Source organism: Arabidopsis lyrata (genome assembly GCF_000004255.2).
Source record: "Arabidopsis lyrata subsp. lyrata unplaced genomic scaffold ARALYscaffold_3, whole genome shotgun sequence".
NCBI lineage: Eukaryota > Viridiplantae > Streptophyta > Magnoliopsida > Brassicales > Brassicaceae > Arabidopsis > Arabidopsis lyrata.
Genome location: NW_003302553.1, coordinates 19,982,022 through 20,002,019, shown reverse-complemented (window position 1 = coordinate 20,002,019; position 19,998 = coordinate 19,982,022). Strand labels below are relative to the sequence as shown.

Below are 19,998 nucleotides of genomic sequence, written 5' to 3'. Positions count from 1 at the left end.
TCATGAATACATACAACATCAATATAGGATATTTTTATACAATCATATGTAATTATGTCATTTGTGTGGTTTGAAACTCACTTAACTTGATTATAAATATAATTTCTTGTTCTGTTAACTCTCCTGATCTAGTACTCCAACCACATCGTGATAGACTTATTATTAAATACTAGGATATGAACCGCGGTACACCGCGGGATAAATAAATTTTTTTTTGTGTTTTCTTATAACTTGATTAAACAAAATTTACATATTTGACTAAGAAACTTTTTGATTATAATCTTATGAATGTTTGTATTTGGCTTGTAATAAAGCTATATTTTACCCCACAATATACCTCATAGTTAATTTTGTTTGTTTTGTTTAGTATTTAAGATTGTATAATTATATTTTGATAGTTAATTCTAGGATTTCACCAGTGGTATAACGTCCCGTATTAATATCGACCCAAATCTATCCCACCATATAACCCCGTCCCGTGAAATTATACATCATTTTGTTATTTTTATTTCAATAATATTTTATTTTAAAGACGTATAATTCGAGTCAATTTAAAAGTTTGTTTTTAAATAGTTTCCATAATATTTATATTTTTAATTTTTATATAGTTTAAATATTATTAATATTAAAAAAATTTCTATAACTTAAATATTATAAATACTTTGTTATTTATGATTTTTAATAAATGAACAATTGGTTGTGTATAGTTTTGGTTGTTGTTTGTGGTGATAGATAATTCTTTAGAGAGGTTGAGTATCGTTTAAAAATCACTTTAAGTTTACGATAGTATTAAGTCTAATATTATTTTTGTCTTTTATTTATATGGTTTACATAATAATTATTTTCTTGTAAGCTAACAGTATAATAAGTTTTATATGGTAATAATTTTTTATTATGAAATTGTAATCTAGTTAACAGAAAATTAATCTACGAAGCCCAATAAGTAAAATTGAAGCCCAAACATTATAAGCCCAAAAGAAGTATTTGTTTTGGAAAAAAAAAATTAGGCCTAGCCAAATAAACCGAACTGAATGTACCGAACCGAAACCAAAGTAAAAAAAACCGAACCAAACTGAACCGAGAATTTGAAAATAACCGAATGGATACGCAATTCTATAACCAAAATAACCGTAACCGAATCGGTACCGAACCGAAATATTTCAGGTAACCGAAATACCCGAAATACAATAATTATATTTTCAAAATAATTAGTTATTTATAGACCAAATAATCAAAAATACTTGAAAAATATATATAAATAGTAAAAATACTCGAAAATAACCGAAATATATCCAAAAATATCCGAAAATACTCAAAAATAACTGAAATATCCGAAAATATTTTAAACAAAATAACAAAATGGATACTAAATTTTAAAACCGAAAGAATCGGAACCGAACCGAAACCGAACCGAAATTTTAAAATATCCGAATAGATATAAAATTTTGAAACCGAAAGAACCGAAACCGAATGGACCCAACCGATAACCGAAAGCCGAGGCCAAAAAAAAATGATGAAACCAAATTATAGATCTGCCACAATAAAACATTTCTCGGCACAAAAAAAAAAAAAAGGAAAAAAAAAAGAATTCGTAACCCGATGAATGACGAACTTGTTTATCTTCAAGCTCTCACCGATTATACCACCAAAACGCGATTTTTTTTTCTGTTTGAACTACATGATCCGATTGTAATCGGTTATACATGTTCATAGCTTGGCCAGTTGCTCGGATTTGAATCTAATTTTGGGTCAAACCATTTGTATTCACTCTTCGCTTGCAATTTTTTTATCGATTGAGTAGCTTCTGAACCATGAATTGATGGCTGTAATTTTAGTTTGTTTACAAAAACGAATTGATTTTGGAATTGATTAATAGTAATGGTCATTCGGATTTTTACACAACTTTTGTGATAGCAATTTCCATGGATAACATGTTTTCTTATAATTATATCTTCTCTCATTCTCAATAACTGAGTTAAGCTGGATTACCAATACATCTTATCTTTACAGACATGTTGTTTCTTATGACAGGAGCTTTAGTGTATGATCCTATGAGGAAGGAAGTTTATGTGGTTCGTAAGAAGATTGATAGTGTTAACAAAGAACTCAAACCCTTTAGGTTCCACTGTTCAAAAGAAGGTAACATTTGATTTCAGTTCTGTCCTCCATGAATACAAATCTATATGTCTTAAGTAAGCGTTTTGAAAGGATGTACACACACACACACCAATGATTTGATCTTTATGGTAACCAATTGAATCCCTAAATGCATAAACTTTAACAAAATTGGGTTTGCTAGACCTGAATGAACTATTTGCGTTTGTCGAAAGGCTGAACAAAAGCCGAATCTTTTTAAAGTTTGTAGGTTGTCAAGCGCAAATCCTTTCTTGTCATCCACAAATCTGCATGAAACAAAAAAACAAAAAGAATGAATTTGGAAACTGATTGTGATGTTTGAGTTCAGAATCTCACCAGTTTTGGTTGTGTATTGCCGTTATGATGCAGAATCTTAATTTGGACTTGTCATGCAATATTGTAAAGCCGCTTCTAAGATAGTCAAAAGAAACAACCATGGAGATATTGAAAAGCTTTCTTCATGGATGTAAAAGGTAAAATGTTTCTTGATGCCCTGGTGTTTTTCTTGCATGTGTTGGCATGTTATGTTATATATAGAGGTTGTAGATGTTTAGGGTTAGGTGTGATTGTAAAGCGAGAAAATCTTGGTGATCAAGTTCAAAATTTTGTTAACACAATTACGTATCATTAATCAAAATTTTAATCGTATAATTAATCAAAATTAGAATGATGCACAAATGTTTAAGGGAAGATTGCGAAATCATTATGAAACAAAAATAATATTCTTGTTAACACAATTACGTTAGAATGTTCTATATGTTTTAGTTTAGGCAATATTCTGATATTTGAATATCTTGAGAATATGCTTGTTGTTAGTTTACAAATCAAAACAAAATCAAAACGCAATTGTTAATGTAGTTTCCTTTTTTGTAGGGAAATCTTCTCAAAAGATACATTAACGACGATTGACGAAAATTTAGGAATATTCGAACTCAAGATTTGCGGTTTTATCACAGATTTTTTTTAGGAAAGTCTCTAATTATTCGGATCCAAATAATTAATTCCAATCCGGGTCGAAATAAATTAATTCCGGGTCAAAATTTTGACCCGATTTGGGTACCCCAAAAACTGCTGCAAAAATGTATAGTAGATTGGATAAACATAAATTGAACAAGATCTCAAAAGTTTTCATATGAAAATAGAAAAATAAAGCAAAACTAAAGTGTCATTTAGGTCAACACTTTTAGATCTTCTATCATTGCATACAAACATATAAGAGAAATAGTCGTGTCTTGAATTATTTGGTATGTATAACGTTTCAAAGGTCCATCGCTTGAAAAAACTTGCATGTCAATGTTACCAACTTATCATAAGACATAAAAATAAAAAGAGAGAAAGTCATATCATAAGTCATATATGAACAACAAAACGTAATCATATATATAAAAATTGGTCAACTCTCTCCATATGTATGAAAGTTTGTCAACTCTCTCCATGTGATAGCAAACAACCAAATTACAAAAAAAATAAAGTTTCAGTCATAATCTAGTGGTAACCATTGATAAAAAAAATTTATTAAAAAAAGAAGAGTATATTGAAAGTAGTGTTTTTTATTAACATAATTTTGTATTTTTTTTTTCAATTTTGAATAATTAACTTAAAAGTATAATTGATGGAGGATTTAATGCAATAAAGAACTTTTAATTTTTTCTCATTTAATTTGGCTAATTTTTTTTAAAATAATACAAAATGACACATGTCATTTTCTTGTGTGATAAATTACAAAAAAAATAAAGTTTCAGTCATTATCTAGTGGTAACCATTGACAAAAAAATTTATAAAAATAAGATGAGTATATTGAAAGTAGTGTTTTTTATTAAAATAATTTTGTATATATTTTTTTTCAATTTTGAATAATTAACTTAAAAGTATAATTGATAGAGGATTTAATGCAATAAAGAACTTTTAATTTTTTCTCATTTCATTTGGCTAATTTTTTATTTAAATAATACAAAATGACACATGTCATTTTTTTGTGTGATGATGTGGCACTCATATGGAGAGAGTTGGCCAACTTTCATATATATGATTTCAATCATATTTATATTGAAACAAATGTCATCCACATCATTAGCATGTAACAATTTAAGATTTTTCTATAATAATATATAATAATTATATTTATGTATTTTCTCATATTTTGTAACCTCCATACTAATAATAATCGTTATGTTGTTAATGCTCACACTAAATTACAACAATACTTTAAATACAATTAATACAAAATGATATTAACTTACTCATAAATGATATTTAAACATAATTGTTAAAGTTGAATAGTGTAAAACATAAATATTTTGTCTTCTATAAATAGTAATATACACATATCACTAACCATCATATTCCAAATTTCATAATATTGATAAATTTTATAACATTTTCTTTTATAATCCGACTAATGGTGTTTCAATATTACATTTTTGTCAATTTTGTAAGAGGCTGTGAAGAGGAGATGACATGTAACTAATAAACATTACTCACAATCAATCGTATGTGCTATTTTAGAGGTCTTTTAAAAGGAGCGAGTAGAGAAACCCGAAGTTTGTAATGCAACAAGAGAAGATATACTAAGGTTGGTTTTCTTTGTCCAAAACAATCAATCTATATAGACCTGAATTTTGATTGACTCAAAATAAATTTGATATTTTTGAAGTGAGCTTAAGAAGAAAATCAAAAAGACTAATGATGAGTAGAAGGAAAAAATACAACTGAGTATGCTACAACATAAATGTTAAGTGGTAGTGGAAACATACGCTTGAATTGTATAATTGAATAATTCATCTCTCTTCACTTATCTCTTACAATATAATTCATCTTCATTCCTACATCTATTTCTTAAAGTGTAAAAAATATTACGGAATAAATTATTTGTTATACATTTCTCAAATAAATTATGCTTTTACAAGTAGCATAAAATGGTTATTTTATTAACGGAGAATAAACTAATAAAATGGTGTTTCAACATTTGTTACGTCATTTATGTGATTTAAAATATTTTCATTAAGTAGATAAACAACTTCGAATTAAGTTGTATCAAAATATAATGGTATACTCAATTCAAAACTCAGCTCAAACCCAATATGTATAACATTTGGTTATGATATTTCTATTAAGTAGAAAATAATAGAAAATTTGTTGTATTACCATTATATTTAAATTCTTTAAAATGCAACAATAACTTTTAAAATTGGATAAATTTAGAATATTAACTTTACTATTAAAATATAAATTATAAATTGAAAACGATGTAACTTAATTTTCATAGTAGGGTTTAATATTTTCACATTTTAACAAAATAAGTATTATTTATGTATACGTATTATATTACTATAATCATTAATTTTATCATCAACACTCTTAAAATGTCTAATTGGCATCAAATATTGTATTGATTAAAAACAGTAATATACTCTTCATTATTTTTTAAAAAACATAAATATCATTGTATATAGATGAGTACAATTCAAATTTTACAGAAAAAAATCAAATTTGAATTTACTGTCATTCATTTATTTATTTTTCTTTAAATTTTAAATTCAAACAAAAAAACTAAGTAAAATAAATAGCAAACATATGACATAGTATGCAAGAAGCCGCGAGTATCGCGGCTAAATAACCTAGTATTGATAAATAATACATCATTAGGATAAAAATGTTCAACTATTAAGAAGAAATTATAAAATAGTTTAATAATAACGTTACGTGATTTTGAAAACTTAATAATTTTAAAAACTTAATAATTTTAAAAATATATGTCGAATGTACCAATATGATAAAAAAATATCTATTTTTAGAACTAAATTAAAAAAGACAAAATTAAAATGAAAGAGGACAAGTCACTACAAGAAAACACGTCATTAGCGACGTTATTCAGCGACTGATAAATTAGTCGCTGAATTTGAGGACTGAATTGCTACATTTAGGCGACTGAATGTTGCCTAAACAACATTAGTCGCTAATCCGTCTGCATTTGGCGACGGATAACAATAGTCGTTGTATAGTCGCCAAATTAGGCGACTAAGTAGCTTCTAAATATTTAGTCTATAAACTGGGCTACTAATTAGCCACTTTATAGCGACTATAATTTCTAATTGGGCCTTTTAATTGGTCTCGGTCCATTAGATTTACTGCGTTGGCCCATAGTATAAATTCCCTATTTCTAACCGAGGAAACCCTATTTCCGCATTTCTCTAACCCTAGATCCCTAATTCTCTCTATCTCGACGAACCCTAACCCTAACCCTGCAATTTCTCTCCAATTCTCTACAAATCTACTTCTTTTAGGTCTAATCGATGGCTCCTCGTGTTCGCGGTGGAAGAGGAAGCGGAAGAGGGAAGAGGGGACCGAAGTCTCCGGTGAAGCGACCCACTGTCGTCCCTACTCGACCCACATCTTCCGGTGTATCGAGTCGAAGACCAAGGAGCCTTCCGTCGCAGTATGAGTTCACGCCGGCGAACCCTGAAGATCCAAATCATGGGACTGAGCATCCGCCGAATCGTCAGCTTCACCGCAACTGAGTCTAAGAGACTATCCACCTCCGCTGCAGCTTTTCCAGTCGGGCGAAGGATCTCAGCATGCAGCTGGTGGATCTCCTCGGGGCTCTAGAACGACTCCGTTTCGAGCATCTGTCTCCTCTGTTCATCGTTTAGCATCCGGATCTCCCCGTGCCTCTCAGTCTCCAGCTCCAGTTCAGCCTCCAGCGCCGGTTCCTTCTCCAGTGGTTAATCAACAACGACCACCAAGAGCCTCTCTGTCTGGTCACAGTTCTCAAGCTCAGAACGTTGAAGAAGAATAAGCTGCATTGAATGAAGAAGCTGATGATGAAAATACATCGGAGGATGAAGGTTTGAGGGATTCAACACTCCCAGAAGATGTCCTCGCGACTTTACATGATACGCTTGTCATCCCAGGCCGTGAGCTCTATACTACTCTCATCTCTCCGACTTTAGAGCCTGGGACGACATGGTAAGGATTCTGAATGTTTATAGGATTGTTTGTATAGAATTGTGTATAGGATTGTCTAGAATTGTGTATAGGATTAGGTATGGTTTAGGTCTGTTTGTGTTAAGGTATGGTTTGTGTATAGGTTTAGGTATGGTTTAGGTCTGTTTGTGTATAGGTTCTGGTTCTTGTTTAGGGTTTAGGTATGGTTCTGGTTCTTGTTTAGGGTTTAGGTATGGTTCTGTTTAGGTATAGTTTGTGAAGAGGTTTAGGTCTGTTTGTATTCTTGTGTATAGATTGTAAGTTTGTTTATTTGATTGTAGGTTTGGTAAGGATAAGGGTAAGCTAACCCGGAAGGTCACCAAGTGTTTTACTAACAAGTTTGATGGACCATACTACAATTGGAGTTGTGTGCCAACTGGAAGAAGAGAAAGATACTTTCTTGAATTCGCTGTAAGCTTCTATCCCTCTTCTACTACTGTATTTTCATATTGTATTTTGATAACTAACATCTGCTTCACTGTCCTCTTGTTTTGGTAGAAAACACACACCTGGCATCCCTCAGTTACAGGTGTGGTTGAAGCCAAGTTCTACAAGATCATTGCACTGCGTATGAAAGACATGGTTAGTAAGGCAGGGTCAAAAAGCCCAAGAGTGAGGCCGTATTGGATTGAGAAAACTCTGTGGAGAGAGATGTGTAAGTATTGGGATACTGAAGAAGCCCAAGCCAAGAGTTCAACCACATCAGCAGCTAGGATGTCTGACCGTAATGGTCTTGGTCCTCACAAGCATGTTTCTGGTCCAAAGTCCTTTTTACAAGTGGAGCAAGAGATGGTAAGTTACATGTCTGTTTTAAATACTTGTTTTGTTTATTACTTGCTGACATCTCTGTTACTATATTTCATGAAGTTGAATTGGGAAGACCTCCTACTATTGGAGAAGTGTTCATCAGAACTCATACCAAGAAGGATGGGATATTTGTGGATAGGAAGGCGCAGGAAATCCATGAGGCATATCTCAAGAACAAGGCAGCTAAGTTGGCTGCCCTGCAAGAGAATGATGAACAGGATGATGGTAATTCGCGTCAGTCTGAGCTGTCTCAGGAGGAGGATGATGAGATATTTCTTCAGGTAGTAGTCTTGTCTTTTGCTCTGTAGTCTACTTTTATCTGTTAAGCACTAATGTTTTTACTTTGTTTTGCAGTCTACTGTCACAAATGATAGAGGGGATTACTTTGGAATTGGCAGCTTAGGGGTTTACATCAACGGGAAGCGCAAGTACGCAGGAAGCAGTTCTTCTTTCACAACCCTGCAGTCACAGCTTGAGGATGCTAACCGCAAGATAGAGGAACAAGCAGCTCTACAAGCAGCACGTGAAGCAGAGGCATTGCGGGTCGCAGCATCACAAGCAGCTAAGATCAAGCATTTGTCGATGGTGAAGAAGTACCTGAGTGAAACTGACCCTAATTTCCTGGCCTTCCTCAATTCCCAATCAATTCCTGTACTTATGGTACAAGTATGTTTGTATTTATGTCTTGTGAACTTGATATTTTGGACTTGTACTTTTGGTCTTGTGAACTTGTATGTTTTTATGTTTATTAAGAACTTGTATGTTTTGGTCTTGTGAACTTGTATGTTTTGTATGTTTGGTTTTAATTAGTAAATGCAAACGTAATTGGAATCAAAATAAGCAGGCAAAATCCAAAAATAAACCTCCAATAAGTCGCAAAACGATAGCCATTCAGTCACTAAAACATTCATAAAACAGTCGCCTTGTAGTGTCTTTTTGGCGATTCCACAGTCACCTATTAGTCGCCAAACCAGTCGCCAAATAGTGACATATTAGTAGCAGAACCGTCGCCACTTTAGCGACTCATACGCGACGCACAGGCGACTTCAAATAGTTGTCGCAGAATAGTCGCTATTTAGCGACTATTAGGCTACAATTTATTTTAGCGACGCAGTGTTCGGCGACAACGTTTATTAGTCGCTAATTAGTGGTTATTATGTGTTTAGCGACTCTTTAGTTACGTTTCTTGTAGTCGCTAAATCCATGTTTTCTTGTAGTGAATGTCATCAAAAGAGAGTGCCAAATATCGCAATGTTAGGAAAATTAGGAAAAGTTAGAAAAAAAACTTCTCATATTATAAAAGAGATATGAACACACCACAAACTTTCTCTAACCAAACAGTGGCTAAAGCTAGTCTTCAAAGACAAACAAGTTACAATCCATCTCACAAAATTTAACATGTTTTGTTTTTCTACTTTCGAACATTCAACTCTTCCATAAACTTGTTAACATCATTATAAGAAGACCCTCCTTCCTCCACAGCGGCTTTAGCCATCTCACCTAGCTTCTTCGCCCGTATCCGCCTTTCCTCTGCTTCTTCCCCAGCTATCACTTCCCTCACTGCTTTCTCCACTTCCTCTCTACTAATCATCTTTCCTTTTTTCACCAACTCTGTAGCTCCTACATTCACTCCTATTCTCAACACTTTTGTCAAAAGCTTCTCGTTGTAGAACTGTTCTGCCCCCATCGGCCAAGTCACCATAGGCAGCCCCGCAGCAATGCCCTCCATAGTCGAGTTCCATCCGCAATGCGTCACAAATCCTCCAATTGCTTTGTGGTCAAGTATCAGAACTTGCGGGGCCCATCCGCGTATTATCAGCCCTTTTCCTGTAATCCTCTCCTCAAACCCTTTAGGCAACCACTCTTCATTTTCACCTGTCCAACCACACAAACAGCAAGTCATAATTGTTAGGAGAATTCTACAAAGTCATATATAAATTACATGAACCGATCTACGCATTGCTATGGCCTCATAGCATATTTGCATTAGGAAACTATACAAAAATGTTAACATTGAGTATAATATGAAAAAGACCACGTTGATTAACAATGGTTAAGGAGGAACAAATTACCTTGGTTTTCATTTTTGCTAACCACCCAGATGAAATTTTGTTCAGAGCTTTCAAGACCGAAAGCGATCTCTAACAACTGTTTGTTCGGTAAGCCAGTTCCGCTGCCAAAGGACAAGTAAACTACTGAACCAGGTGTCTTAGAGTCAACCCATTTGAGGCATTCTTGCTCATCAATGTTAGCCTTTTTCCCTCTTCCAGCTTTCTCCGCAAACTCTCTGTTGGATAGCGAAAGCGGACCAATATGCCAACTTCTTTTTGCCACAAAACTACGGTAAAAATCAGCATAAGCAGATTCCAGCTCGTAGAAGCTATTCACCAAAACACCAAAGCTACTGGTCTCTGATTCCCTGACCTCTATCCAAAACTTTCCAAATGGCGTTTCTTCATCGGCAACATTGGCTTGGTCTTCTGTGATTACTATCTCCCCTGGGAGACCAGGGATTACAAAAGGAGTAGAAGTCGTGGCGACTTTCTTGTGTGGCTTATGAATCCTCATGTTATACGAACAACACAAGGCAAAGGATGATGTGCCGTGGAACACAAGTCTTAGGACACCGAACTTCTCAGCAGATTCTGTAGCCCAGGGGAAGAACATATCGGCTACAAGAGCACTTGGTTTGGTTGTTTCAATGAAACTCTCCAACTGCTGTTTCATATACTTGGTAGAGAAGAGAAACTTCAAGAACAAGTCACCTGAGTCAGATTTGTGGTATGAGTTGATGAAGTCACGGTTCTCGCATCCTTCTGGCAATCCAAGCTCCACACATGGGAAATTGAGGATCTTGATTCCGATTTCGAGATTAGGGTTTTGAAATTTGAATGCTTCAATGGGTTTCTCCAAGATCTTAGCATTGATTGGTGTTGTGAGGAGGGTTGATTTGGCTCCTCTTCTGGCGAAAAGCTTGGCCATGTCTAAAATTGGAATCATGTGGCCATGAGCCATGAAGGGAAAGAACAAAATATGAACTCGCTCTCTGTTCATGTTTGGTTGTAGTAACCAAATTCTTGGTTTTAGGACGAAGTAGAAAAATCAAAAGAAAACAGATCAAAAATGGAAAAAATTCTGCCAGACAAAACAGAGAGGGTTTCTTGTCGCTTAGCTTGGGACTTTCTTTCTTTGTCTGAATTGTTGTTCCAGTATCGGATATATCGAGAGATTTATACACACTGACACACACGTGTGCACGTAAAAGAAGACAGTGGAAGAAGATCAGATAAAATTAATTAACGAATCTTACTTACGTGTTTGCATACGTCATCTTTTACTTTTGTGTTGCCGTATTCTGGTTCGTCATCTTTGGTTGGCTACAAACCGGGAATCGAGTCAGCACATGGGTTGTGTTTCTCGTACGTGGAAGCAAACTTTGACTTCTCACATATGACCTAATAGGATAAATCTAAATTTTCGAATAAAACATTCTAGCTTTTTTGGATTCGGATTTGGGTTACGTTCGGATTTGGATTTTCGGATATATAGTTTATGATTCAACAGGATAAATCCAAATTCTCGGATTTGATTTCGGATTGAGTTTTTCGGATTATCATAGATTTCACAGACATTCTAAAAAAAAAAAAAAAAAAAATGGTAAGAATTAATGCTAAAAACTGGTTATTTGGCTCTTATATAAGAGCTGGTTCTTAAAATTTAAACCATTTATTTATTTATTTTTCGTAAGAATTAATGTTAAGAACCCATCGATAAAGATGGTCTTAGGCTTTAGCGATGAGTATTGAGCCAGGATTATTGCTTTTTCTTAGTACACCAAAAATTTCGAGTGCTTTGCATTTTTTAGAAGAAAAAAAAAACAGATATAGGTTGTTAGAAAATAGGGTTTGTGGAAACAGCAAGGAGTCTCTTTTCCTTACTTTTTAGATTTTAGAACTCGGTATACAGTTTTGTAAAATGCTAGGATAAAGCACCTAGATCAAAGCCCAAGTGACATACGCGAAGAGTTTGGTGGAATAACTTGAAACTATACAAGTTTAGGCCTTAGCCCTAGATTCATTACCTACGCATTAGGTAAAAGGAGTTAGTAAAAGACAAAGGTAAGTGGGAAGAGATTGGAAAAAAAAGAAAGAGAGAGTTAGCGCAGAGGTAAAAACAGAGAGGCAAATTAGTGTAGAGGTAGTTGACTGCTTTGACTCCAAGTATCGGAAAAAGAGCCTCACTTAGCTTCTGCTCTTCGATTTCTTCGAAATAACGAAAAAATCAGGCGCTTACGTATCCATGCGAGTGGGATAACAACTTTGACTTTTTTGGCAAAAAAGGGATGAAACAACGTCTCTCTGTTTCGGACATGACGGTTACGCGGCGACAGAAAGAAGGAGGCGACTTCCATTTAATGCAAACCTGCAGACTGTCTAAGTAGATCTGTGGATATCTACAATACAACAACCGATACTTGGCAAATATACATTAATAGATACAAATCTAAGTAGATTTGTGGATATCTAAAACAAACAATAGATGTTTGACAAAATATACATGAATAAATATAGATCTACAGGGGAAGTTGAATATCTAAACTCAGGGATAATTAAAAAATTGCAGATCTAAATATAGATATGTGGATATAGAGACGGAATTTAGTGAGGGAAGCGAGAAAAACACAAAAAAAAAAAACTAGATTACAATCGTGAAAGCAATGGAATGAAAACAAGTACATGAAAAAACTTTTGAATTTTGTCGCTTGACAACATTAAGTTGTCGGATTAACAGAAAGTGAGCCAATTTGCCAGAGAAGACAGGTTTGAAGTAGACATCAAGAAGTTTCCCGAAGCAAGGCCTAATGCTTTCAATCTCTTCAGGAGTAAGAGCTTTCAGCACAACCTTGATCATATTGAGCTTAAAGCACATATTCACCCTATCGCCAGCAGGTCCTCTCTATCGGCGAACAATCGGGAAAGCAGCTCCAGATCAGCCATATTTCTAAACAGGAAAAAAATTGAACAATAAGTTATGTATCAACATCAAGTGGAAATAAAAGAGAAAAAATAGACGTCTACAAAAAAAGATGCACATCAAAATACAGATCTATAAATTATAGATGTGGATCTAAGTAGATCTGTGTATATCTACAATAGAACAACAGATGTTTGACAAATATACATATACACGCATTCGTCTCGGAAGAAACAAAAAAAAAACTGTTGCGTTTCTCTTAGCGCGTGAAGCTAAAAACGGAAAGATAATGGGCTAATATTGTAATTGTTTTAGGCCCCGACAAGATTTTATCAAAAACTAATTTAAGCTCAGATCCTTACCTCTAAGTTAATTATCTAAAAAACAAAGGTCCTATTTATGTCCAATATAAAATTTTGGATCCCATCCCATTTAAAATTTGGGACGGGTATTAGTAGACTCATATATGAAATTTAAAAATAGTGTTTTATGAAAAGTTCAAAAGCTCAGATAATGGCCAATGTAACTAGAGTTCTTAACAAGATAAAGATTTCTATATGTAGTCTTGTAATGAGAATTTTAATTGTAACTTTGAGAATTGTCTCAAAACAACTCTCCTTCTTCCCCTTGATTTTGGTGACAATTTAAGCTTTGTCTCCTTTTAGTTTGTTTGCACAATAAAGTTCTTTATGAGCTATTCACTTTCTAATTTTAGATTTCTCTTTCAATTAATGATCATGAATTTATTTTTGTTTTGAGATTGCTTACAACGGAAACGGGATGAGAATTGAGAGAAGCAGAAATTCCCTATTACAAGAACTAACTAAGAAGCAAATGGAAAAAAACTGTGTTACAAGACAAACCAACCTATTAATCCATCAAATATAAATTACATAGTAAGATCACAAGAAGTAAAATATGTACAACGAAGATTGAAAATGCATGTCTTCCGCCTTCCGGTCTATTCTTTTTGACTTAATAAAGCTTTCTTATGTAGAAACACACACTACGGACTTTCTCTTACTAAACAGTGGCAAAATCTATAAGACCGTCTGTGACAAAAAGAAGAACTCCAAAGCGGAACACAAAGTCAACAATCTATCTCACAACATTAAACTTTTTTTTTTAAATTTCGGTAAAATCTCACAACATTAAACATTTTCTCTCTTCCTCTACTTTCTACCATTCAGCTCTTCCATAAACTTATTAACATCATTATAAGAAGACCCTCCTTCTTCCACAGCGGCTTTCGCCATCTCGCCAAGCTTCTTAGCACATAGCCGCCTTTCCTCTGCCTTCTCACCAGCTATCACTTCCCTCACTGCCTTCTCCACTTGTTCTCTACTAATCAACTTTCCTTTTTTCACCAACTCGGTAGCTCCCACGTTCACTCCTATTCTCAACACTTTTGTCAATAGCTTCTCGTTGTAGAACTGTTCTGCCCCCATTGGCCACGTTACCATAGGCAGCCCCGCGGCAATACCCTCTATAGCCGAGTTCCATCCGCAGTGCGTCACAAATCCTCCAATTGCTTTATGGTCAAGTATCAGCACTTGCGGCGCCCATCCACGTATTATCAGCCCTTTTCCTGTTGTCCTCTCTTCAAACCCTTCAGGCAACCACTCCTCATTTTCACCTGTCCAACCACACCAACACCAAGTCATAATTAGGAGAATTCTACATCATCACAAATAAATTGATACAAGGTAATATAAAATACATGAGCCAATCTACTAATTGTCATGGTATCAGAACATATTTAGCAATACGAAAATGTACACAAATGTTAACATTGCCATGTTGATTAATGATGGCAGCTGGGGAGTAACAAATTACCTTGGTTTTCATTTTTCCTAACCACCCAGATGAAATTTTGTCCAGAACCTTCAAGACCAAAAGCGATCTCTAACAGCTGGTCGTTGGTGAAATTAGTTCCACTCCCGAAGGACAAGTAAATTACTGAACCAGGTGTCTTAGAGTCGAGCCATTTGAGGCATTCTTGCTCATCAATGTTAGCCTTTTTGCCTCTTCCAGCTTTCTCTGCAAACTCTCTGTTAGATAGCGAAAGTGGACCAATATGCCAAGCTCTTTTCGCCACAAAACTTCGGTAAAAATCAGCATAAGCAGATTCCAGCTCGTAGAAGCTATTAACCAATACACCAAAGCTATTGGTCTCTGATTCCCTAACTTCTTTCATAAACTTTCCCATTGGCGTTTCTTCGTTGGCAACATTGGCTTGGTCTTCTGTAATAACTATTTCTCCGGGGAGACCAGGGATTACAAAAGGAGTAGAACTCGTAGCGACTTTTTTGTGTGGCTTATGAATCCTCATGTTATACGAACAACACAAGGAAAAGAAAGATGTACCGTGGAACACAAGTCTTGGAACACCAAACTTCTCTGCAGATTCTGTCGCCCAAGGGAAGAACATATCGGCCACAAGAGCACTTGGTTTGGTTGTTTCAATGAAACTCTCCAACTGCTGTTTCATATACTTGGTAGAGAAAAGAAACTTCAAGAACAAGTCACCTGAGTCAGATTTTTGGTATGAGTTGATGAAGTCAGCGTTCTCGCATCCTTCAGGCAAACCGAGCTCTACACAAGGGAAATTGAAGATCTTGATTCCGATTTCAAGATCAGGGTTTTGATTTTTGAATGCTTCAATAGATTTCTCGAAGATCTTAGCGTTGATTGGGGTTGTGAGAAGGGTTGATTTGGCTCCTCTGCTCGAGAAAAGCTTGGCCATGTCTAGAATTGGAATCATGTGGCCTTGAGCCATGAAGGGGAAGAACAAAATATGAATTCTTTCAGAGACTTCTCTGTTCATGTTTGGTTGTAGAAACCAACTTCTAGGTTTCACAATATGAAGAAGAAAATCAAAAGAAAACAGAACAAAAATAGAAAAATTCTGCAGATCTAAGAACTCAAATGTGTTATGTGATCAGACAAAACATGGAGGGTTTCTTGTCTGGATTGGATTTTTTTCTTACTCTGTCTTGAATTGTTCTTCCAGATTCAGACATTCGAGATATATATACACACACGTCACACGTGTACACGTAGAAGAAGACAGTGGAAGAAGATCAGATAAATTAATGGAGTTCCAGGCGGCGAATGTCACGTCTTTGCACACGTCATGTTGTAGTTCTTTTGTGTTGCCTTATTCTGGTTCGTTAAGGACTTAGTCTTCTTTGGTTGGCTATAAATTGGGAATCGAATCTGAACATGTGTTGTGTTTTGTAGAAGCAAACTTTGACTTCTCACTTTAGTGACGACGAGTAAGCCTTGACGTTTGCTTTTTTTTTCTTCTTTTTGTACCATATGTCTTTTTAAGGCTGGCATTTCCACAAGAAAATAATAAAATTGAATAATGCCATTCACTACTTTGATAAATATAAACGATTCTCTCTGATTGGTAAAACAATTGTGTGAATTGTAAGGTTTTGAAAATCTAATTAAATTATATAGTGCAGCCTCCATAAATTAACAGTGGAAAATTTTCGAGTCATGGCATTGTAAAATTTGAAAAATACGATAAATTGATAAAGTAATAATTTTAATAACTTTCTATGTAAATGAACGATCTCATTAGTATTATAAACTAGGATTCAGGATCCCCGCGATGTCCCGGAGATAATAAAAACCGTTTAACAAAAATATCAAACGAAAAATTATAATAAATTTTAACAATTTTGAATTTTTTTAATAATAAATTAATATATATATATATATATATATATATATATATATATATATATATTTTACGAAAATATGATAAAAAAAAACTCTCACAAGCATTGTTAAGTATATTAGTATTAGAAAAACATTAATTTGTAACTAAAAAATATTCCAATATTTAAAAGGCATGAAATAGATCAAATGTTACAATGGACAAATAAAAATAAAAGAAAAAAGAAAAAACAAAGTAAAAACACTTTGGTATTAATCGCGATGGCTGGACGACGGCGGATCTAGGGTTTTGAGATGTCTTCGGTTTGGTTTCTTACGGTTTTGCTTTGGTTTTTTGAGGGGTTTGTCTATGAGGCTTTAATCTTTGGTCAATCAGGTGACGGTGAGGGAGAGGGGAGATTGAGAGAGCTCCGTAATGGGTTTTGGAAGGTTCTTTTTTGGACAAAATTAGGAGGTTGGTCGTGGGTGATAAGAACCCAACGATGTCTTCATATCTGGGTTCGATTTGGGGAAGAAATAGTGGATTTGAGAACAATCTTCACAAGGAGATTGGATTTGGTGGTTAATTCTTATCGGTTGGGTCATGGGGATGATCTGGATTCAAGGTTGCGAGTATCTCGGATAGCTAGGACGGAAATTTCAGTGGCTGAATCTTTAGATAACAAGTTCGAATCCTTGTTTCTGGTGATTCAAGAGAGGATTGAGATTGTTCTAAAGATGAGAAATCGCTGGGTTACGATGGCAGTGCGGAGGGTTTTTGTATTTCAAAGAATTATGGTTTTGGAAATTTGGTTTTGGTTCCCGGATTTCCAAGAGATTGAGTCTTTAGATAGATCCAGATCATATCTCCTTGATCCGGCTGCATTTAGGGTATGTATACAAGGCACAGAGGTGATGTTTTGGATACTTAAAGGAAGCGTATCAAGAGCTTTCATAAATAAAAGAGCTCAAAGCATAAGCATGTGTATTGGTTTTGTTTTATTTGGAAATCTTTTAGTAACCAGAGAATTTTTGGAGGTAGTAAATGTAAAGAATGATGCCCTCTTGATTGAGGGAGGTATGTTTACTAACCATGTAATAGCTGATGAAATGGAGGTTGTAATCGAAAAAAAAAAAAAAATGGTTTTTTTTCCGGTTGTATTTGGGGTTTGAGTTTTTGGGTTTGAGCTTCGGTGGAATATATATTGTGGATAGGGAGGTGTTGTTATTGGAATTTGAGATTGTTTCAGCTGCAGTTTGGTCTTGGACTGCGGATCAAAGAGGTTTTCGGTTGAAAACGATTGAGGAGAGAAGGTCAGATGAAGGAGTTTTTAACAGATGGTTTTCCGGTGATAGGAGAAGGAGGGCTTTGAGTACTCTTCCATGGGCTATTGTGGGTGGTCGGAATATTTCTGAAAGTTATGATGTGGGTCGGTTGATTTTGGATTTTGAGTGTATCGAGTGGAGTTTCATTGGTTGTAACAAACGTTTTTACAACAGTTTGATTTCTGGTTTTTCATGGTTGGATGTGGATACTTTAAGGGTAAGAATATCAATGGTCAATTGTAATTTGGTTTCTCTAAGAAATAATCAAGGGAATGAAGGGCATAACCCGACGCACCATGGCACGGTGAAGGGATTAACAGGTGGACGCAACCCACTTAATCGAAAGGTTGATAATAAATGAAAGTTTTAAGTTGAAATTGTCAAGGGTTAGGAAATAAGGCAACAATTGGGTATCTTCGGGATTTGTGGAAGCAACATAGGCCGGATTTTTTATTTCTGTCGGAAACTAAACAATCCTCTTCTTTTATGGAAAAATTTGTAGGTCACTTTGGTTATAAAAATTTTAAAACGGTGGATCCTATTGGTTGTAGTGGCGGTTTAGCCCTTTTTTTTAATAATGATTATCATGTTTTGGTTTTATTTGCAAGTAATCGTGTGATCGATATTGAAGCAAACTATAAGGGCAAAGTAATTTATCTCACTTTTGTTTATGGAGACCCGGTTCCTAGTAAGCGGGAACAAGTGTGGGAGCGGTTAACTAGAACCGGTTTATCTCGGGATTCTCCGTGGTTTTTAATTGGTGATTTTAACGAATTAACTGGAAATCATGAAAAGCGAGGGGGTAAATTAAGACACGCGTCTTCTTTTATTCCGTTTAATCTAATGATTCAAAATTGTGGTCTTCTGGAATTTCCTTATATCGGCGATTGGTTGTCTTGGCGGGGGTGGCGGGATAAAAAACCAATACGATGTCGTCTAGATCGGGCTCTAGCGAATGAAGATTGGCATGAATTATTCTGCAACACATTTGTAGAATATTTACAAATGGTAGCTTCTGACCATTCACCGGTCTTAGCTACGATTGCGGATAAGATGCCACGCGGGAAACATAGTTTCAGGTTTGACAAAAGGTGGATAGGGAAAGAAGGTTTACTGGAGACAATTGCAGATGGTTGGAATTTTGATTCTGAACCAGGCGACGGGAAATTTGTGGAAAAGTTGACTAATTGCCGGCGAGCTATTTCGCAATGGCGACGAGAGTTGACTCCCTATGGTCGGCAAACGATTGAAGATTTAAATCGGAACTATATGCGGCGCAAAGAGACGATAGGCGATCACGGGAAGAAATTACGGATTTAACATTGCGGTTGAAAGAGGCCTATCGGGACGAGGAATTGTATTGGCACCAGAAAAGCAGAAGCTCTTTGATGCAATTAGGGGACAATAACTCAAAATATTTTCACGCTTTAACGAAGCAGAGACGGGCGAGGAATCGAATCACGGGTTTACATGATGAGAATGGGACATGGTCAACGGAAGATAAAGAGGTTCAAAATATAGTGGTTTCCTACTTTAAGACTTTATTCACTACAACAAAACCTGAGGTTTTTGAGGATGCGTTGGAAGAAGTACAAAGTCTGATCACAGATCAGATTAATGATTTTTTAATAGCCCCGGCAACAGAGGATGAAGTGAGAGCAGCACTTTTTATGATGCACCCGGAGAAGGCACCGGGGCCAGATGGTATGACGGCTTTGTTTTTTCAGAAAGCATGGGCTACCATTAAAGTAGATCTTTTATGTTTGGTTAATTCTTTTTTAGAGGATGGGAATTTTGACAAACGGTTAAATACGACAAATATTTGTCTTATTCCAAAAACGGAAAGACCGACTCGGATGACGGAACTACGACCTATTAGTCTCTGCAATGTTGGTTACAAGATTATATCAAAGATTCTTTGCCAAAGACTAAAGACAGTACTACCAAAACTGATCTCGGAAACACAATCAGCTTTTGTAGAAGGACGGTTAATTTCGGATAACATTCTTATTGCACAAGAGATGTTCCATGGGTTACGAACTAACCCATCATGTAAAGGAAAATTCATGGCAATTAAAACTGACATGAGTAAGGCTTATGATA

General features: G+C 35.1%; 2 protein-coding genes and 1 long non-coding RNA gene across 3 annotated transcripts; 1 reads left to right on the top strand and 2 right to left on the bottom strand.

Moving 5' to 3' along the window:
• Positions 1-1,458: 1,458 nt before the first annotated feature.
• Positions 1,459-3,107, top strand: LOC110230287. Its single transcript, XR_002333400.1, has 4 exons — positions 1,459-1,760; positions 2,032-2,139; positions 2,506-2,609; positions 3,010-3,107. It is a non-coding gene; the product is annotated as an uncharacterized LOC110230287 (long non-coding RNA).
• Positions 3,108-9,197: 6,090 nt separating this feature from the next.
• On the bottom strand, positions 9,198-11,136 carry LOC9319965 (UDP-glycosyltransferase 73B4). Its single transcript, XM_002883852.2, has 2 exons — positions 9,999-11,136; positions 9,198-9,801 (listed from the first exon to the last, which is right to left on the bottom strand). Exons 1-2 carry the CDS (start codon positions 10,978-10,980, stop codon positions 9,338-9,340), a joined length of 1,446 nt encoding a protein of 481 aa, XP_002883898.1. The 5' UTR covers positions 10,981-11,136; the 3' UTR covers positions 9,198-9,337.
• Positions 11,137-13,894: 2,758 nt separating this feature from the next.
• LOC9322030 (UDP-glycosyltransferase 73B5) lies at positions 13,895-16,119 on the bottom strand. The gene is made up of 2 exons (XM_002883851.2): positions 14,737-16,119; positions 13,895-14,536 (listed from the first exon to the last, which is right to left on the bottom strand). The coding sequence occupies exons 1-2, from the start codon at positions 15,725-15,727 to the stop codon at positions 14,073-14,075; spliced, it is 1,455 nt and encodes a 484-aa protein (XP_002883897.1). The 5' UTR covers positions 15,728-16,119; the 3' UTR covers positions 13,895-14,072.
• Positions 16,120-19,998: the final 3,879 nt, after the last annotated feature.